At 43.7% G+C, this 22764-nt stretch overlaps 1 protein-coding gene and 1 pseudogene across 2 annotated transcripts in view; both read right to left on the minus strand.

Moving 5' to 3' along the window:
* LOC137084288 (NXPE family member 3-like) overlaps positions 1 to 22764 on the minus strand; it is a 35399-nt gene that overhangs the window by 2712 nt on the left and 9923 nt on the right. The window contains exons 3-7 of one of the 2 annotated variants that reach the window (XM_067450430.1): positions 19721 to 20113; positions 19213 to 19628; positions 19049 to 19125; positions 18689 to 18892; positions 18252 to 18589 (exon numbers count right to left, since the gene is read on the minus strand). In XM_067450430.1, the coding sequence (XP_067306531.1) occupies positions 18252 to 18589; positions 18689 to 18892; positions 19049 to 19125; positions 19213 to 19628; positions 19721 to 20113 (1428 nt within the window). The remainder of the gene's footprint in view (positions 1 to 18251; positions 18590 to 18688; positions 18893 to 19048; positions 19126 to 19212; positions 19629 to 19720; positions 20114 to 22764) is intronic. The other variant, XM_067450431.1, reaches the window with a different exon arrangement.
* LOC137085514 (5S ribosomal RNA) lies at positions 1702 to 1818 on the minus strand (annotated as a pseudogene).

Below are 22764 nucleotides of genomic sequence, written 5' to 3' on the forward strand. Positions count from 1 at the left end.
GATATTTATTACACTTAAAAAACACATGCTCTACCATTTCTAATATATGATCCTGTGGGGCGAAGTCAAGATGGCTGCTGCTGCATGGGCAGGTGCTGCAGGTAGAAGCAAAATTTGAACAAAACCTGAAATCTACTGCACAGATACAGGGAAAATAATTGTGGAAGATGAGTTTTTATACTTTATTTATATCAAGATCAAAACTGTGAACCAAGATGAGATTGTTTTGAGGGCTGTGGACCATTTTTGATCAGAATGGATTACAAACTCCACTAAACTGCTATTTGAACTGTGCCCAGGTACTACTCACAAGCTTGTGGCTGCAAAAAGACTCAAAGAATGTTAAGAATTGCCTTAAGCTTCTCAATGAAGCTGGTGAAAATGTTCCTCTGTTTGTTTCTTACAATCTTGATGAACTACCACCTGTGACTTTTAACAGCCTTGATGCTTCATGTTTGCTCGGGAAGATTGAACAACTAGGTGCAGATATTACCCCCATTAAACAGGCTGATTCTATTTCTTGGTGATATTGAGCAGCCTAGACCAAATCTGAAGAGAGGGCCTATTCTCCAAACCAACAAGCCTGGAGCAAGTCAGAGATCATCCACTTCACAAGGCTGTGAGAAGACCCAAGATGGCGTGGAGGGCCAGATTAGCGAGTAAGACTCAAGACAGGAGGTGGAGATTTCTGCCACTGGGCTTGGACGGGCAAATCAGCGCCACAAAGGGTGATCCTCAAGTGACGTGGAGTGAAGTGGCAGCTACCCCACCCTGGAACCTGGTCCTGGACAAGAGGAGCAACAGCCGTCAGAAACAGGTCCCCGAAAATGCTTCAGTAAAGCCCAAACCTTGCCTGAATCCTCCCAAAGGGAAGAAAACTGGTGGTATTGTTGGGACTACTGGAGGAGACATCCAAGTCAGTAAGTGTATTTGCAACAACATTCTCACCTGATTTAGACTCTGAGACTTTGACTAGTTACATGAAAGATAAACTTGGGCATGATGTAACCTGTCAAAAGATAGAAACTGTACAAAGCCGTTTCAGTTATTTTAAAATAACTGCATAGTGCAAAGAAGTGGGTGAAATGTATAATCCAGAGCTGTGACCTGAAGGCACTTTTGTGCTGCGATTTTATGAGGCACACAAACCCAAGTCTTCAGTGGGGCTAATGTCAGTGATGAATGTGCCTTTAATGGGGGCTGGGGTACATGATGCCTAGTGCTAGTCACAGTGATGGTAATAATAATAATAATAATGCGTTCGATTTATATAGCGCTTTTCTAGGCACTCAAAGCGCTTTACATTGAAGGGGGGAATCTCCTCAACCACCACCAATGTGCAGCATCCACCTGGATGATGCGACGGCAGCCATTTTGTGCCAGAACGCTCACCACACACCAGCTGATTGGTAGAGAGGAGACCGAGTGATGAAGCCAATCAGGTTATGGGGATTATTAGGAGGCCATGATGGACAGAGGCCAGTGGGCAAATTTGGCCAGGATGCCGGGGTTGCACCCCTACTCTTTTTCCGAAAGACATCCTGGGATTTTTAATGACCACAGAGAGTCAGGACCTCGGTTTAACGTCTCATCCGAAGGACGGTGCTCTTTGTCAGTACAGTGTCCCCATCACTATACTGGGGTGTTAGGACCCACACAGACCACAAGGTGAGCACCCCCTGCTGGTCTTACTAACACCTCTACCAGCAGCAACCTGGTTTTCCCAATTGGTCTCCCATCCAGGTACTGACCAGGCTCAGCCCTGCTTAGCTTCAGTGGGAAACCAGTCTTGGGCTACAGGGTGATATGGCTGCTGGTGGTCAGAGTGGTATCATACAACTCACAAGGCTTGTGCCTAGGACAGACTGCTGGGGACAGAGCACATCGTGTTGTTGTTGACCAGCTACTGGAGACCACAGACATTCTCTGCTTGCAAGAGACATTTTTAGCCAAACAGGACCTTGATGAACTTAATTCTGTCCACAGTGAATTCCATGGAGCAAGAGAGTCCACAACAGATTTAACCACCAGAATGGTGAATGGTAGAATACTTGGAGATGTGGCCATTCGGTGGCGCGAGAAATATGACCCAATGATCAGTATTATCAGATTAGAGGTGGACTGGTGTATTGCAGTTAAAGTTGTGCATGATATGAATGTTTTTACCATTTTAAATGTTTATACTCCATATGATTGCTATAAAAATGAAGATAAATATATTTCTACCAGAAAGACTCGGGAGATAGAATGATGAATGAAGCATACATTTATTGGCAGCCCAGCAAGCATAATAAAGTTTTGGCATAGGCCCCGTCCATAGTTTATAATCCGAGGGTAGCGGATCAGCATATTCCTGCCTGAAGATGAAGGCAGGGGCGCAGCCGAACCCCCTTTGGAGGTATGGACGGAACCATCCTGGTGGTGGTGGGGAGGATGGAGGGTATTGTCGCATCGGCATCTGCGAACTCAAACATGTGTAAGTACGACCTTTATACACAAAATATGAAGACGTGATTGGCCAGAGATTAGGTTAATAAGTGACGAAGTGATTAAGTCTTCCTGGCAGAACTTAAACTGAAGCTTCCATTTCTACCAGAAAGACTCGGGAGATAGAATGATGAATGAAGCATACATTTATTGACAGCCCAGCAAGCATAATAAAGTTTTGGCATAGGCCCCGTCCATAGTTTATAGGGTAGCGGATCAGCATATTCCTGCCTGAAGATGAAGGCAGGGGCGCAGCCGACCCCCAAAAGCAGGTGGTTGTAGATCCACCGGACGGGGCCAGCCTTCTGCCTTATGTAGCCAACATAGACAGGCCTCGATAGTCCGACAGATATAGCCACATTAGCCCGGATATAGACAGACCTCGATAGACCAACAGACATAGCCACATTAGGCCAGACATAGACAGCCTCGATAGACCAACAGACATAGCCACGTTAGGCCAGACATAGACAGCCTCGATAGACCAGAAAGACATAGCCATGTTAGGCCAGACAGACATCCTCGATAGACCGGACAGACATAGCCACGTTAGGCCAGACATAGACATCCTCGATAGACCAACAGATATAGCCACGTTAGGCCAGACATAGACATCCTCGATAGACCAACAGATATAGCCACGTTAGGCCAGACATAGACATCCTCGATAGACCGATAGGCAGGACGTAGACAGACCTCGATAGGCCAACAGACATAAACACATTAGGCCGGATGTAGACAGACCTCGATAGGCCAACAGATATAGCCACGTTAGGCCAGACGTAGACAGGTCTCGATAGGCCGACAGATAAAGCCACGTTAGGCAGGACGTAGACAGGCCTCGATAGGCCGACAGATATAGCCACGTTAGGCCAGACGTAGACAGGCCTTGATAGGCCGACAGATATAGCCACGTTAGGCCAGACGTAGACAGGCCTCGATAGGCCGACAGATATAGCCACGTTAGGCCAGACGTAGACAGGCCTCGATAGACCGGACAGATATAGCCACGTTAGGCCAGACCTCGATAGGCCGACAGATATATACAGACCGAGACTTTTATTATTATTATTTTTTTTAAATATATGGTTGCGCAAGGCCATTACAGCCATAAACCACCACCAGTAATTGCATAAAATTTACCTGATTGTTACTGAAGAGCTTGCTGAGCTTCTAGAATGGTTTTTGAATCAGGTCTGATGTATGATTCAAATGCTGAGGAAGACCATCTGCCCATGATCTTAATCGCTTAGAGGTTCCTCGTTCAGCAGCTGTTGTAGCTGCCCCGATTCTGAATGAATGGCCGGTATAGAAGGAGGGGGAAAAACTGCAGCTTATAAGACCGCAGGACAACAAGAGTTGTGGGTCTGAACCCGACTTATAGAGAGGAGCGCTGTTGGGTAAAATAATTATAAGTCTTAGCCGAACATAAGATAATTGATCATGGACGTGAAGGTAGGATACATGCCGTATTTCATTAAAACGAGTACATTAATAAAGTGTAACTTACCTGATGCTTATTAAAACACATGGGAATTCTTAGTATTACCTGAAGATTTGAGCATACTATAGGATTAGAGTGCTGAAGAAGACCATCTTGACCATCATAAAATCATTGTTTAGTAGTTGTGGCTGAACATAATCCTGAAGAATGTCCGTTATACCGATGAGATGTCTGCAGTTCTGTAGGTCTTTCATTAGGTGAGTTTTAAAACGCCTTCTTGATATGGGAGACCCGTTGGAGATTAGGAAAAGTGCAGAATGATTAGGGATACTATGCTTATCCTATTACGGAATTTTGTTTCCGTAATTTTCTATTACGGAAACAAAGCCCCACAGCTAAACGGCAGTAGGCTTGTATTATAATACTGATGATGACCATGTACACGGCACATTGAAAGAGGAAGCAGACTCTGCACATTTGAGCTGCATTTGTAGCAACCCGATCCAAGAGAATGTCCTATTCATATACGAGTTGGAGAACTGCAACAACAGAACAGCATGACCGATGAGTAAAAGAAATAAATCAAAACATAGACTCATAATATGAGAATGTCAAAATGTGCCCTTGCAGAAAGATATGTGTATTATATGATGACACTTAAAAGCTTAATGATAATAGCTAGCTACTGAACCCAGTAAAACGTATGAAAAATATAATGCAATAGTCATAGATACCCTAATCCGGGTTCGAACTGTGCAATTGGGACAAATATCAGAATCCTGAAAACTCCTTTTACCCAAGGCTAACACGTCTTTGATAGTTATTTTGACGCTCACCGATTGCTGTGAATTGTTTTTAACTGCTAATTCTGCCTGCAAGGGAACACATTCGATCCATGAAGAGTAGAACATGCAATATATTCAAGTCACAGTGTAATCAGATTAGACCATACAGTTTACGTTAGAGACTGATTTGGGCTTGCATTGCAGCTGTGGAACGGCTTGGTCCACAGAAGTGCCCAGAAATCTTTGTTTGCCTCCTGCATGGTGCTGCAGCGATCCCCTTCATCTAGTCCTTAGCTGCGCGTGTCATGCCCATAGACCGTAAAAAAATATGGACGACTCGACATCATCCGTTTCCGCTTGCCATATTTGAAGCTTTCAGGCAGCCTTGCACGGCGCGGACATCTTGGGACCGAGTCTGCGCAGTAGCGATTTCGGGACCGGAGTTGCGCAGTAGAGCGCAGGAAGTAGAGCAGGAAGTACAGTCGCGATATCAAAAGCCCGCCCACACTCTCGCAGATGCAGAACAATTAATTATGTTGGTGTGAAATAAACAGTTATGGAAATGTAGAAATTAAAGCTAAAGCTCTAATCTGCTCCCAAAAATTTCGAAAAAAGTCTGTTAGTGCCTCAGTGACAACTTCACTCAGAGAAGCCGTCAGTCTCAGCTGTCAATCATGACGTCACACCCCCGTTTTTATAGCATCAAATAACTAACTCAAACTAAACTTATTTTTAAAACGAACACCTGAAATGAAATCATCGTGATGATAACTGCCTTCAGTGACATAAACTAACTTTGGGGGAAAATTTTTGAAGAGTAATTTTATTATTTAGTTTGCCTCGCGTCCATTAGAAATCACAGAGGGGCGGCTATACTGGGACCGGTCACCGGGGGGCGATCGAGGCGCAAAAGCTTCAGTAAATGAGAGGGAGACTGCAGGCTTGGTCATGCCTCAGCGACGCCATCAGACACTGCCGCATTGGGAATATGTAGCAACTAGCGCTGGGAGAATGTAAACATGGAGCGGACCACAGTGTCCTGTGGAGCTACAGAGACTTCCACCATCAGCTCTGTTCCTGTTCAGAAAGCTTATGTGTTGATTGTTTGTACTATATTTTAGAGATTCTTCGGAATGAAAATTGCAATATAATTCAAATCTATTATTAAAGGGAGCACCATCCGCTCACTTACTGAATTCTTAAAGATTGATAATTTTGTTCCTGCGCTGTGGTTAAGTTGCTATACAGGATGCAATCATTGTGAAGCAGTTAATTGGCCACACATAAATTAGTGCTGCTATCAATTATTTTCTAGTTGAACCTTGTCTTAAATGCAAGCCTTAGCCAACATTTGGTGCTGTGAGTACAAGCGAGAATATGCATATGAGTTTTATTATAATTGAAGCACTGCGTCCGAGCACAGAGGCTGAGTGATACGCAAACTATAAAGTTTTAAAATAAATTAAATAGTATTAATAATACTAAAATACTACTACTAGTAAAACAGATTTTCCAGATGACAGTAGGTGAATAAAACGGAGCTAGAGTTAAATTATCCGGAGTAACACAAAGACAACGCACACAATTACAAAAGATGCGTGTTTGATTTGATTAACTATTTTATAAATACAATATAATTAATAGATGCGCATGTTTATAATTCAATATGAAAGCATCTTCCGTAGCGCATTCGCGACATTTCTTCCTCATAGAAGGAAGCCATGTAATATGTTTCCAACACTGGAATCCCCATAAATTTGATCAAACATGTATGCATGAACTCTCCTGATGTAGAGACCAAACTTAAGCTTGACGATATTTTAGCAGTTTAACCCTTAAATACATGACTGTTCACCAAACATTCTTACATGTTCGGGTCGTTAGCGACCCAGATCTTATTTAACATGGATAGACCTCTACCTGCCGTGATAATATGTAAAAGGCCTGATATTAGAGTAACAGCTACAGAAGAAAAAAAAATACCTATTCTGTTACCTTTTGGAGCTTGGAAGGGTTCAGTTGAGCAGATGTTTAATACTATGATTATATGTCCTCGTCAGAGCTCTTTTACCAGTATATTCAGCATCTGCCTCATATTCGGGGTCTCCAGCATATTCTCCAAACTCATTTTCAATATCTTCAAAGTCAATATTTGATCGCTGACAGCTTTTTGACCACATCCATCATCAAGAGACAGTGACGCTAATATTTGATTGTGTTGAGTACTTGCTCTCTGCTGTAAATCACTGAGCCATTTCAAGTTTGCAGATTTATAATTATTATTGTTTCGTTTCCTGTCAGAGGTGACTATGAGTGAAATGTCACTTCATCATTGGGTATAAGACATTGCCACCTTGTGGAATAAAGGTGAATTGCGCCGTATTTCGTCATTATAGATTAATTTATTATTGTGCAAAAATATATACGTACAATCTTACACACCTCGGGTTATTTATTATTATTATTATTATTATTATTATTATTATTATTATTATTATTATTATTATTATTATTTTATTATTATTATTTTATTATTATTTATTTATTTATTTTTTATTTTATATATATTTTAAAATTTATTGATTGAGGAATACTAAGAAGTTGATGTCTAACTTTAAAAATGAATAAGGAGCAGGGTAGTGAATGACGTCTCGGGTCGCTAAGACCCAAGGTATGCATTTAAGGGTTAATATGTTGTATGTTGTATGGCGAACTCACTGCTTACAAAAAGCAGCATTTAATGAGCCATCAATACACTGTACACAATACTCAGAGCGCGTTAACATGTTAATTTACTTCAGCAATCTCATAACACTGAGCACTTCAGTTTACTTAGTTCATTGTGAAGCCCCGATTAAATGGGTGCATGTTACTTTAAACCCCATGAGACTACCTTGCATCCGTGAGGAGAAAGATAGAGGCTAATATGCTGTGCCATCGGTTCTGTTCAAAACTATTATTAATGATAGCCCGTGCATAATATTTCCAAGGTATTATAGGGTTAGTTTACGACACAACAAGCCACAACAATGATGACCGATCGCGTTGCACGAGCAGGTGCTGCGTCCCATACACGTGCGTGTGCTCTAATCACGCTTGCACAAAAATGAGCAAGAGAAAAATACTACACCCAGTTTCCATCGACAAGCATAACCATATCCCTGCGATGAATGCTGATGTAGTTATGACACCAGAATGGTGATGAAGACCTCAGCCGTATCTTTGATAAGGTGCCCAGTAGTCCTCCGTGAAAGTGATTGTCTGATCTGAAGGCGAGATTGCTCGCCTTAAGGAACGAGCGACTTTTGCCGCGACAGCCCAAGGAACAAAATGATAGCTGACATGGAACACCACTGTATTGTACATTGCTACTTTATAGTAGGGCCTTCGATCAACCACTACGAGACGTTAGGATCGTCAACTAGCTGTCGCGTCAGCATCTGCCATGATTGGAGCGTCAGCATGCGGTGAATAGTCGCATCGGCATCAGCCTATTGTCGCATCGGCATCTGCTGTATTGTCGCATCGGCATCTGCGAACTCAAACATGTGTAAGTACGACCTTTATACAGAAAATATGAAGACGTGATTGGCCAGAGATTAGGTTAATAAGTGACGAAGTGATTAAGTCTTCCTGGCAAAACTTAAGCTGAAGCTTCCATGAATAGATTGGCATTTTTAAACTCTTACATTAAGGAATGTACATATGCAAATATATTTGTGATGGGTGATTTGAATGCAGACATCTCTGATAACAAATATATCTTTGGTCAGCACTTGGTGCAGATCTGTCATGACAATAAACTGGTTCTCTCCAGCATGAAATTACTGCCTTTAGATAGTTATACTTACATCAGTGAAGCATGGAACACAACATCCTGGCTGGATTATGTAATCTGTACAGTTGATGCTCTTGAAAGTCTGGAAATAGTTTAAATTTTGTATGGGTTGACTACCACTGATCACTTACCTGTCTCTATGACGATAAATTTTGATAACCTACCTGACTGCAGCAGATCGATAGAAGTTGGCGTCAATGGGGTTAAAGTGAATTGGGCTAAACTATCAAAAGAGGATGTCTTATTTTATTGTGGGAGGACAGATGTTCTCTTAAGGGAAGTACATCTACCCAGGGATGCTATTTTATTTTATTTTTTATTTTTATTTTTTATTTTTACAATATTAACTGTGATGATGAAATTCACTGTTAAGACCGATGTAAAATGTACAATAGTATGGTGAGCGCTATACATCAGGCTAGTAGACCTTTACAGAATCATTCCAGAAAGGCTAAGAATCCCAAGCCTGGTTGGACCAAGTATGTTGCTGACCATCAAGAAGCCGCTAAGACGGCTCATAGAGCCTGGGTACCCTTTCGATATGTCACTCTGACGTAACCCCCCTCCTTTGCACCGGTACCCGCAAGCGTCGGGATGGAGCCTGCGGCCTCGGTTTCGACTGGTCCGCGGGTTTCGTTCGGCGCTCCGGGGGATGACCAGATGTCGGTGACCGCATCGCAAGGTGGGCTAGAGTCCTCCGAGGATGAGGATTTGGCTGTGCTGCCACCTTTGGGTGTGCCAGCATTGTCCGAGTCGGACCCGGAGCTGACAGCCATGCTTGCCCCTCCAAGGCCTGTAGATTCACATCGTCTATGGTGTCGAAGACCTACATAGCTGTGGGGCAGGCTGCCGCTTCTTTGCATGCCATGGAAACTCTTCAGGCCTACCAGGCCAAGTTGCTGTGTGACATGCACGAGGGTGGAGCCGACCCAGGGCTCAGAGATGAGCTGCACGCCGCGACCGACCTCGCCCTCCGGGCGACGAAGGTTACCGCGCGCTCCCTGGGACGGGTGATGTCCACATGCGTGGTCCAGGAGAGATATCTATGGCTCAACCTGGCCGATATGCGGGACGCCGAGCGGACTTGTTTCCTCGATGCCCCCATATCCCAAGCTGGGCTATTCGGAGGTGATATCCCCGGGGTGGCAGCACCCTATTGTGGTTAAAGAAAGAACTGACATACCCATCCCTGAGCACCCAGAGACCGGTGACAGCAGTGTGCGCCGCCCGCGGGCCATGCCGCTCTCGTCCCTCTCTGTCGCCAGCCCCCTCTCAGAGCAGACCCCAGTGGAACGTGAGTCCTTCCCTGGTCTCCTCTGTCAGGGCGTAGTCGTTACCAGTGCCCCGACACCGGGCCACTATGCCACCCGAGTCCGGGCCGGTAACACTGCTTCACTGCCCCACCGAGGGTACGCCGGTGCTCCGTAAAACCCCGTTGGTACACTCCCTGGGAGCATGGCTTCAGCTGCCGGGACTGTCCCGCTGGGTCGCGCGGACCATCAGGCTCGGCTACGCGATTCAGTTCGCGTGAGCTCCTCCCCGCTTCCGGGGTATCCGGTTCACCATGCTGGGGCCCAATGCCCCTGTCATGCATGCGGAGATCGCTACCCTACTGGCGAAGGGCACTATCGAGCTCGTCCCTCCAGCCGAGATGAAGTCCGGCTTCTACAGCCCATACTTCATTGTACCGAAGGAATCCGGTGGGTTACGGCCAATCCTGGACCTTCGCGTCCTGAACCGATCCCTTTACAGGCTTCTGTTCAAGATGTTGAATGCGAAACGCCTTTTCGAATGCGTTCGTCCATGCGATTGGTTTGCAGCGATCGACCTGAAAGATGCGTACTTCGATGTGTCTATCCTTCCGCGACACAGACCGTTCCTGCAGTTTGCGTTCGAAGGGCGGGCAAATCAGTACGCTGTACTCCCATTCGGGCTAGCTCTGTCCCCTCACATCTTTACGAAGATTGTCGAGGCAGCCCTTGCGCCACTCAGGCAGCAAGGGGTTCGCATCCTGAACTAACTCGACGACTGGCTCATACTGGGCCACTCTCGGGAGCGGGTTTGTGAACACAGAGACCTGGTTCTCCACCACTTAGTCCGTCTGGGCCTTCGGGTCAACTAGGAGAAGAGCAAACTCTGCACCGTGCAGAGGATCTCTTTTCTCTGTATGGAGATTGACTCAGTCGCCATGTGCGCGTAGCTTACCGGCGAGTGCGCGCAGTCACTACTGACTTGCCTCCGTCAGTTAGAGAGCAAGAGTGCGGTTCCACTGAAGCTGTTTCAGAGGCTCCTGGGGCATATGGCATCCACAGCCGCGGTGATGCCGCTCGGATTGCTTCATATGAGACCGCTTCAGCACTGGCTTCGCGATCGAGTCCCGAGATGGGCATGGCAGTCTGGCATGCTCCGGGTCCAAGTGACTCGGGCCTGCAGACAGACACTCACCCAGTGGTCGAACCTCAGCTTTCTACGGGCAGGTGTGCCCTTAGAACCAGTTTCCAGGCATGTTGTTGTGTCAACAGATGCTTCCACTACGGGTTGGGGCGCCATGTGCAATGGACATGCTGCCACGGGCTCCTGGACAGAGAGCCAGCTCTGCCTGCATGTCAATTGCCTCAAGTTGCTGGCAGTAAGGTTCGCCCTGCACCGCTTCCATATCCCGGGGATCCTGAACCGTGCAGCCGACGAGCTCTCACGGAGTCAGCCAATCCCTGGGGAGTGGAGACTCCATCCCCAGTCTTTCCAGCTGATCTGGGATCAGTTCGGGGATGCACAGGTAGATCTGATGCCTCCCATGACTCGTCCCATTGCAGCCTGTACTATTCCCTGACCGAGGACCCGCTCGGCACGGATGCACTGGCGCACAGCTGGCCGCAGGACCTACGCAAGTATGCGTTTCTCCAGTGAGCCTTCTTGCACGAGTTCTGTGCAAGGTCAGGGAGGACAAGGAGCAGGTCATGTTGGTCGCCCCGTATTGGCACGGCCGGACCTGTTTCCCAGAACTAGTACTTCTTGCGACAGCCCCTTCCTGGCCGAATCCACTGAGACAGGATCTCCTCTCTCAGAGATGGGGCACCCTGTGGCACCCGCGTCCCGATCTTTGGAACCTCCACGTGTGGTTCCTCGATGGGACGCGGCAGGTTTCAGTACCCTACCTCTTCCGGTGGTGGCTACCATCACTTCCGCTAGGGCCACAAGACAGGCCTATGCGTTGAAGTGGAACCTCTTCGTCAGCTGGTGTTCCCGCCAGGTTTATGTGGCTTCTATTGCCGCCTACCATGACCTCTTGGATGGTAAACCAGTAAGTAAGCACGACCTGGTCATCAGGTTCCTGAGGGGTGTGAGGAGACTACATCCTCCTCGTGCTCCTCTCGTACCCTCTTGGGACCTCTCAGTGGTTTTAAGTGCACTGCAGAGGGCCCCATTTGAGCCTTTGCGGTCAGTAGATGTTAAGTTCTTGTTGATGAAGCCAGCGCTCCTGACCACACTGGCCTCCATCAAGAGGGTAGGGGACCTGCAGGCATTTTCGGTTGACGAAGCGTGCCTGGAATTTGGGCCGGGCGACTCTCACGTGATCCTGAGACCCCAACCTTGATATGTGCCCTAGGTTCCCTCCACTCCGTTCAGAGACCAGGTGGCGAACCTGCAAGCACTGCCCTTGGAGGAGGCAGTCCCAGCCTTGGCACTGCTCTGTCCAGTATGCTCCCTCCGCGCTTACGTAGACAGGACACAGTGTTTCAGGACCTGAGACCAGCTCTTTGTCTGTTATGGTGGGAAGCTGAAAGGGAAGGTTCTCTCAAAGCAAAGGTTGTCCCACTGCATAGTGGACACCATTGTTTTGGAATACCAGTAGCAGGGGTGCCCATGCCCCTTTGGGGTTAGGGCACACTCCACCTCTTGGGCTTTAGCGCATGGCGCTTCGCTGACAGACATCTGCAGAGCTGCAGGCTGGGCGACACCGAACACATTTGCCAGATTTTACAATCTCCAAGTGGAGCCTGTATCTGACTATGTACTCGCCTCTACAAGTGGCCGGTAATGGATTGGCTCAGGTGTCTTCACTTGCTCGCCATTCCACTCCACGGACTGGATACGTGCGATATTCTTCTCAGGTGAGCTTCCCCGAAAGCCCTGAGCTCCTTTCAGCCCAGACACTCGTGTCTGGCCAGGTGCCCCATGTGCATGGTTCCCCTCCGGTGACCCCCACATGTGTATTTCCACTGTAAGCCTCCCTGAGCGGGTGTCTTCCCTTGGCAGGCCTGCCACCTCCTGGGGTTAAAAATCCACCTGCGGCTGGTACCCCAGTGATATTCCGTATGAAGCCCCCTCGGGTCATACATGTATTCTTAAGTCCTCCCTAAGGGTAGGCACTATGGCGCATATCTCCACCTGGAATATGCCTCCCAGTGTACCATGGTATTCCTGCATTAAGTGGAGGCCTTTGACCTTCCTATCTTGCATCAGGGCACTCACGTTTGCGCAGGGCACTGAAAGACAGCCGAGTGGCTTGATTACATTGGGACCCCCATTCGTCAGTCACTGACGGTACGTCGGAGTGACTGAAGGAAAGGGAAAGTCTCGGTTACGTATATAACCCTCGTTCCCTGAGGAGGGAACGGAGACGTAACGTCCCGCTGCCACATCCGCTGTACCGCTGGAACGGAGTTCAACTTGGCTCCTCAGCTGGTAAAACATAATGCGATCATACCAGCTACTTCCTTATATACCCACGTGGGTAGGCAGAGTTACGCATGCAAATCTCGCATGCCCATGGCATTGGCACTGCCATTGGGTGTTTTCTAGTCTTGGAGATAATAGGCTTCTAAGCGAAACCCCCCATTCATCAGTCACTGACGTTACGTCTCCATTCCCTCCTCAGGGAATGAGGGTTACATACATAACCGAGACGTTATAGCTGGTAGACCCAGACAGGGGCAAGACTTAGAGCACAAGAAACTTACCAATGCCAGATATAAATATGCAGTGCGCTTCATTGGGAATCATGAGCAAGCCTTAAGAGCTCATTCTATGGCTGAAAACGTGCTTGGTAATAATGTCACTGAGTTCTGGAAAAAGGTAAAAGCTACAAATAGGGCCAAAGCAGTACTGCCATGCCACATTGAAAGGGTATCTGGTGCAGACAATATAGCAGAGCAGTGGAGGTTCTGTCTCCAGCCCTGTTAATCCTATACAGGACAACCTGTTGAAACAGTTGGGGAAGTGTAAGACAGGTTGTCTCATAGGGAACGCTCTGTCAAACCATCTGATGTATGCAGACGATTTGGCTATTATGTCCCCCAGCACTGTTGGGTTTCTGCAGCTGTTCGATATATGCTCTGAGTATTGGGTTGAGTTTGATGCACAGTAAAATGCAAACAAGAGTGTTGTATTGATATGTAACACCCGAAATATGTACCTCCAGTTACGTTTACCTGCACTTTTTGGGTGAAACGTCCACCGGAGGCTAAGTGGTAATATTTTTTCTCCATTCCAGATGCGCAACATGACATCATGACTTCGCGTAAACATACACGCGCCAACCTGATCTCACAGAATGAATATTTCTAGTTGAATATTTCTAGATACACAGGGCAAGTTTAGAATGACGCAATCGGTCGCGAGACACACGAGAGCAAATGACATTTTACAAAGCTGACGTAATGATGCAATTGGTCACGAGACACACGACAGCCAATGCTGTCAAAGCTGACGTGACGTTCCTTCCGGCGGCAATATTTGAAATGTATTATTAATCTTTGGCGGATGGACTCGACATTACTGATCGCTTTTGGGGATTTTCTTCACCCAAATCAATCGTTTGTCTATTTGTACTTTCTGAATAAATTATGCATGCAGTCGTATCAGCCTGTTATATCCTGTTTTTCATAATACACAAATGGGTAGGTTTAGGGAAGGGATTGAGTTACGTGTTCAAAATGTTTCAAAATGGATTTATAAAAATACTAAATTGTTTTTTTGAATATGTAAAAATGCAGAATGTTTCTTATGATGGGTAGGTTTAAGGGCTGTGTGTGTGCGGATGTGTGTGTGATGGTTAGGTTTAGGGGTAGGGGCAGTGTAGGGGGATAGAATGTAATGGCGTTTATAAACAAGCGATTATGCGTCTTGATAGCATGCCAAAATGGCATACAAATTGGTGTGTCATACATATGCCATTCAATGAGATCAGTCTGGGAATGGAGAAAATATATTAACACTTATCGCCTCAAAAATGTAGGCAGAGTCACATATTTCCAATGAGCCTGGGCTGGTTTTATCTGTCAGGGCAATCACTCTGTGTATCTAACTGTAAGCAATACAGTTCATGTCCCGACTTGACGAGTCTCAAAACTGTATTATAATGATGCTCACAAGCCCTGGGTGCAGCTTGGTCAGATATCAATCATATTTGTGGAAACATTGGTATGGGTGCCTGTTAAGGCTCTCATGAATCAAAGTATGCCTGTATGTGTGTATGTATCTATTTTTTTCATTATATCCATCCTTGTTGGTTTACCATCAAACACACATAATGAATGTTTCAAAGCAAGGAATGCAAGAAGTGCTGCATAGGGTGTAAAATCTCTGTGGTCTTTGGTTGTGTGGGATAATTAAGTTCAGAAGCAAAAGTAGTCAAAGGCACTCGATGGGTGTGTTGAAAAAGTTAAAAACCCTTTATTTTTTCATGGCTTAAAAATGTAAAAATTGGTGACAGGTACCTACGTGTTGCGGCTTTACATGCCTTCGTCAGGGTGTGTATGAAAAGATACAAACCCTAATGAAGGCATGTAAAGCCGCAACGTGTAGGTGTACCTGACACCAATTTTTTAAATGTTTAAGCCATAAAAAAATAAAGGCTTTTTAACTTTTTCAACAAACTCATCGACACCAATGAATGTTCTTCTATAAAACTGTCTACTATTTCCCCATTATTATCTGTCTTTTTGCTACCGCATAATTAAAATTAAAGCATTAAAATCCCCACATATAATAATCTTACCTTGTGTATCACCCATAATTTTTTCTAATATATTATTACTTAATTCTTTACACACTAAAAAAAGGAAAACACACTTTGTCCAACTTATGTAATATTTTTATTTGCGATCTACGCAACAAAATTGTGTTTCTCAAAAAAAAGCAAATTTGTTGCTTTCGATTAAAGTAATTATCTTAAATGTGCAATCTACTAGATTACATTATTTGGGGTGAATGTGAACCAATCAAGTACTCGAACATGATTTTTGCTGAAACTGTAGTTCCCAGCATGCTTTGCATGGAACTTGACAAGCAGAGTAAAATTGTTGAACTTAAGTGTTATTTTATGTGTTTTATGGGTAAAATTAAATAAGGATGAGAAAACATTATGTTATTTAATGTTTAATTATGTTGGAATAATTAAAACGATTTAAATTATACTGGGTTGCCATATTGGAGAAGAGCGAAGCGATTGCTTAGGCTGTGGGCTGAGACAGAACATGCCATTAAAGGGGATTTCATAGCACTTGACATGTTCAATATGTGCTATTGCTGATTAACAGAATCAAAGCTTGTTAGTACAGTCTTATAAATCAGTCAAGTAACCACAAAAATATACAACAACAAAATAAACGTGTGATTTTATAAAAGAGTCAGGGTCTCAAGGCCTCCTAAGCATACCACTGTTGTTAGGAAGCCATATTAAAATCAATTTTGAGATTTCTTAATTGGGTTACTTAAAAATTATTTAATTCAATGATGTTGAAGTTATGTGAACACATTATGTTTGTTTAGCTTAATTGATTCATGTGGAACCGATGTACATGATTAAATCATGTAAATCCAACACCTTTTTTTTCAGTTCATGGATTATAAAAATGTGTAATTCTGATTACCTCTTGTATTCCCATTATTGTTATATTAACATACTCTGTATTACTATTTCCATATACTCTTTTAAATGCTATTCCTTCTTTGATAAATGTTGCACACCCCCACCTCTTCCATTTCCTCTATCCTTCCTCTCTACTACATCCATTAATCTTAAAACCCAAGGAGCTATTTAACACATGTTAACCATGTGATTTTCCCATCTCTGCTATATATTTTTTAAATTCTTGCCCATTTGCTATTAAGCTCCTAGCATTCCAATTAGGAAGGACATTATATACAACTATATAATTGTATATTTTTTGCTATGTTGATTCTGAGGCCCAAGCATTGCAAATGGTTGAGAAGCCAAGATCTGTGGTTTAGTAATTGTATCTCTGACTGAGCTATTATGAGCCAGTCGTCGAGATAATTGTGGATTCTCATTTCCCGAAGCCTCAGCGGTGTTAGCGCCGCTTCCATGCACTTCGTAAACGTGCGGGGAGCTAGAGATAGACCAAAGGGTAGCACCTTGTATTGGTATACTTTCCCCTCCAAGGCGAATCTCAAGAATAGCCTGTGATGAGGGGCTATCTGTATGTGGAAATAGGCATACTCTAGATCCACAGTGAAAAACCAATCTCCCGGGCGAATGTGCGCGAGGATTTGTTTTGTCCTCAACATTCTGAACGGGCGCTTCATAAGGGCTTTGTTCAAATGTCTGAGGTCTAGGATGGGTCTGAGACCATCGTCCTTTTTTGGTACAAGGAAGTAACGACTGTAAAAGCCCGACTCGCTCTGTGAGGGGTGTACGGTTTCCACCGCCCCTTGTTAACAGTTTTGATATCTCGGTTCGAACCGGTCATCACTAATGTTCAAACATGACAAATCAAACATTATTCTTCCTCAGTGTGTGTGGAAAACAACGCGAATGTAATGAATGAATGCTGCGTGAGATCGGGCGCACACATTCTCTGTGTATCAACAGATTCTCATGCGCTTATACTGTATGACACCACAATTGCGCTCTTCAGAAACAATCGCAGAATACGACACAGAGCTCATGTTTTAAAGCAAAACAAACACTGGAATGAACAAATCACTAAAATGGTGGTGGTGTAATGGTGTGGGGGATGTTTTCTTGGCAAACTTTAGGCCCCTTAGTGCCAATTGGGCATCGTTTAAATGCCACGGCCTACCTGAGCATTGTTTCTGATCATGTCGATCCCTTTATGACCACCATATACACATCCTCTGATGGCTACTTCCACCAGAATAATTCACCATGTCACAATCATTTCAAATTGGTTTCTTGAACATGACAATGAGTTCACTCTACTAAAATGGCCCCCACAGTCACCAGATCTCAACCCAATAGAGCATCTTTGGGATGTGGTGGAACGGGAGCTTCGTGCCTTGGATGTGCATCCCAAAAATCTCCATCAACTGCAAGATCAATATGGGCAAACATTTCTAATGAATGCTTTCGCACCTTGTTGAATCAATGCCACATAGAATTAAGGCAGTTCTGAAGGCAAAAGGGGGTCAAACACAGTATTACAGTATTATGGTGTTCCTAATAATCCTTTGGGTGTGTGTATATATATATATATATATATATATATATATATATATATATATATATATATATATATATATATATATATATATATATATATATATTTACAGCTCTGAAAAAAATGAAGAGACCACTTAACATTGAGAAATGTTAAATGCAAGCTGGCCCAAATAAACTGGGTACTGACCCATCTTTTAAGGGCAAGAATTTACATTACGCTACTATTCGAAGCTTCCCCTTTTAAAGTTTAATAAAGGCCTATATTGTTACCTTATAGCCAGTGTTGACAGTCTTGATTATAACAGTAGTATCAGGTGCCCGCTGTAACAATGCTAGAACAGCTTTGCGGATCCTCAACACTCTATGGGTGAAGAAATCCAGAGGGTATGTGGTGAAATGGGGCCCCAGATTAAACATAATGACTGTGTGAGATCCTCCAGCCAGGTCATCGATCTCATTACTGATATAGTGCAGATCAGCAACTGCTGATTTCAGAGTGCGCAAAGGAACGCCGTGAGCCCTCCAGTGTAAGTCAATGTTGTTCGCCACATCCACTGCTAGGAGCGGCCCTGACTGATATTGGACATGCAGGTTCATCTGCTTCAGGGCTGAAAAACAGATCCGCAATTACTGTCTACACAGTGTACATATAATTATAATAAATTACACAATTATAATGAACAAATAAGCAACTCTCAACATCTCACTTGGTACTGCTTTCACAAAGAACTCAAACCACTGCCTCATAGTAGAGTCTCCCATCATGTAGATGTGTTTGTCTTTCAGGCAGTCTGTTGTTGTTTGGGTTGTAAAATGGCGGGTGCTGCAGACAAATGATGTCCACACATCATTCAGGTAAAAGCCAGCCGGAACTGGAGTGTGCAAACCAGGACGACATTTCTCTGTAACATCTGCAAGACAAATCAATGTAAGTTCTGTGTCAAATGTTTTCAGAAATATTTGCAAAGGAGTTTATGATTTGCATTGTCTAAATGTCAGAAAATTAATTATGTGCAACACATTTCCCAGCATCACTGGATTATTCTTTAAACTATTGACCAACATACCAATATTTCCATTTCCATTGGAATTAAAAATGTTGATGATTCTTTCATCTCCATTGATACCTTTGTTAGTTTGCTCCCTGCAAAAGACATGATTGTTATAATTCCTTCCATCATTGCATCAAATAAATAAAATTCACAGTCAATCAAGAGTTCTTTAATCTTACATAAGCATTTTCTCCTCATCAGTCAGGCGGTTTTTATAACCACCCATAGAGTGGTACACAAGGGCACTGCATGGCAGCGATTTGGGTCTCTGGCAGCGCCAAGTTTCTCCGGTTCGGGGATCTTTGTAGTCACAGCAGCAGTCTTCTGTTCCCATTTGTTCTAGGCCATTCTTGTCCCACTTTACATTACACTTTACTGTTTCACTTATCCTGGTCTTAATTGGTCCTGGTCCCTCATAATATCCATTAAAGAACACTCTGTCAGAGTCAGTATCTCTGTGATACTTCAGGACCTGCACAGCTTCACTGGAGTGAATTAGACGCACAGCCACCTGTGCCTCGCCGACCCACGGCAAGAGGAAACGTACAGAGTAGGAGCCATTGAGCAGATCCACCACCTCCCCAAAAACACTGGCCTGTGACAGAGGTACATTTTCAGCATAACTCTGACCCAGGTAGATAAATATAACAGGCAAGGGGTTTTAATCCAATGTGTACAATAACTGACCTTAGTTTTAGACCAGAATAGCTTGGCTTGAAAAAAGTCGCCTCCATAGTGCTTTAATTTGTTGTCAAAATCCTTTGCGTGCACAGTAACATAAAGCTCCTCACCAATTTGATAGTTCTCTTTCAGGTCCTGAATGATGAATTTAGTGTTGTCTGGACTAGTAGTCATGGACATACTTGTGATTGCTCTGTCAGGTCCAGCCCAGTAAACAGCTCTCTGTAACCTGGAGTAGTCATCTAAATTGATTCCCAATTCAGAATAAAATGAGCTTGACTCTTCTGTACTGAACACTGAAGGAGAAGTGGAGTTTGTTTTGAGTCCTGTAAAGTGCACAGACAAAAAGTTGGGTAGAGGGTGTTTCTTCTTCTCATTACCTATATAAGACCACATAACCTGCAAATACAAAAGATTGTTATTAATCAAAAGTTTTGTACAGGTCATTTTTGTGTTTATGTCCGCCATAGACTGTAAACAATATGGACACGTCGTCTTCAACGGTTCTCACTGACGAAAAGTTTTTAAAAAAGAAAAAGATTAATTCCCACATAGCTGCCTTTTGATTATTTGATCAAAACTTATCTCATAGTACACTTACACACCCACACATATGAGAGAAGTGCCAATCATATGCATATTACACATTATGTCATAAGTGTGGGGACTTGCACTGGTCTTGTTCTTGACTCGGTCTCGGCCCTTCAAAGTCTTGGTCTTGGCTTAGGTTTAGGTTGTCTTGACTACAACATACACTACTACTAAGCATCTAGGTTCCCTAAGAAGGGGAAATGCTTCATCATAACATTGACACTATAGTATGGGAGTATTTTTGTTGCATTATTCCAAACAAATAGATTGTTATCCACAAATAAATGTAAAGAGATTAACAACAATTAAATTAATTCACGAATAAATAGAATGAGATCCATGAATGTATGCAGGAGTTTCACAAAAATGTATTAGATTCACAAATAAATACAATGACATTTGTGAATAACAAAAAAAAATCCACACATATATTTTTATGTCAGAAACACAACTCTGCCTTGTATTCATTTGTGAATTGCTTCCTGTGCATTTGTTGATCGCTTCCTCTGCATTGGTGCATCTCTTCTTGCACAGTAGCACAGCGATTGTATTTTAAAACATTTCTAGCATCTAGGCTCACACAAATCCACAAATAGGTAGACTCCACCCACCATCTACTTAAGCCAAACGCCATCAGGTGCAACCTGGTTCTGAATTATGCGTGAAACACAGCAATTGAGATATATATGTATATATATATATATATATATATATATTAGGGCTGGGCAAGTTAGCGCGTTATTATCGCGTTAACGCATTTATTAATTAACGCCGACAATTATTTTATCGCGCATTAATGAAGTTGTTTATTATAATATTGAAAGGCCGTTGCTCACTGCCTCTGAATACACATACAGACAAACCATTGGTCACAGGAGAATACAGTGCTGTCTGTAGCCTAAGCCAAGGGCTTGACATTCTTTGTCTGGGAGAAATGGGATTGATGAGTGTATCTCTGCCTCTGGTACGTTATAAATCACTCATTATACCATATTTTCACCCAATCTTGGATTCAATCTTTTTGTCAACTTGTTCTCTTTCAATTAGGACTGGTTTTATATTTCTGTTTGCTTCTGATTAATCGTGGGCCTCATTTATCTGAGAGTAGGCATGGTCAAAAATGGTCACAATAGCCGACCATTGAAAGTGAATGGGAGAGACTGAAAATAACAGAACAATTTAGTTTTCAGGAGCATGTTCATTATGTTCATGTACACATATGAGCATATGTGCTTGCAAACATCGAGCCCTTGGACCTGTGCATGTATCAATACATTTATACACATGCTACCCAGACACACACACGTTAAAACACACAAACTTCAAACTGACTATCAAACTACTACACTTTATTTTTAGCCATCTGGATAGAGCAAAGACTCATGTCAGACTTTTATTTGTTGATTTTACTTCTGCTTTTAACAACATTCAGCCCTTTCTGCTCGCTAAGAGACCGATTGCAGATTTTAACCTTGATTTGTATTTGGTTGGCTGGTTATTGGATTTTTTAACAGATAGATCCCAGAGTGTGAGGGCCAACAGCACCCTTTCTAAAGTCACTTTTACATCCACTGGTTCTCCCAGCACTGGTTTGCTGTCTATCTCCTCTCCTGTACACAAACCAGTGTCGCAGTTTGTACCAGGATAGATAAATAAGTTTGCTGATGATTCTGTCATTGTCAGCCTGCTATCAGGGAATGAGCGGGACCATGCAGTCCTCAGTGACTTTGTAGAGTTGTGCAATAGTTCCTTTTTAAAGTTGAATGTATCTAAAACTAAGGACATGGTCATTGACTTTCAGAGAACACCACCTCCCTTTACAGTCACGGTTATTAAAGGCATGGACATTGAGCTCGTGTCATTGAGACATACAAATATCTTGGAGTCATTTTAGACAACAAACGTTGTTTTGAACCTTTGGTTGACGTGGTCTCAAAGAAAATCCAACAAAGACTCTACTTTTTTTAGGAAAATTAACACTTTTAATGTTTCTTCAGAAATTATGACTCTGTTTTATCGTTCGTTTATTGAATCGGTTTTATCTTTTTGTATAGCTGCTTGGTTTGGAAGCCTCTCTCTGACAAATAAAAACAGACTTGGTAGTCTGGTTAAAGTGGCGAGCAAGATTTCCAGGAGAAGTCAGGCTCAACCTGGGGAGTTATATATAAAACAGGTCCAGAGGAAAGTTAAGAGTCATAGCTCATTCACAGGATCATCCCCTAAGAACAGAGTTTGAACTTTTGCCCTCTGAGCGGCACTATCGAGTCCCTAGCTGCAGAAAAAAAGAGGATGCAAATATATTTTATTCCGTCAGCTGTGAGGCACTGTCCTGGGGCTCCCAGATGGACCTGGCTCATCGTCTGGAGAGCACAGTTCTCGCGGACGATCAGCCAGGTCGCGAGTGCAGGCTGACGGAGGAGGAGTCGGATGGAGACTCCTCGTCGTCAGCCCGTGCTTTT

Source organism: Pseudorasbora parva, chromosome 8 (assembly GCF_024679245.1).
Source record: "Pseudorasbora parva isolate DD20220531a chromosome 8, ASM2467924v1, whole genome shotgun sequence".
NCBI lineage: Eukaryota > Metazoa > Chordata > Actinopteri > Cypriniformes > Gobionidae > Pseudorasbora > Pseudorasbora parva.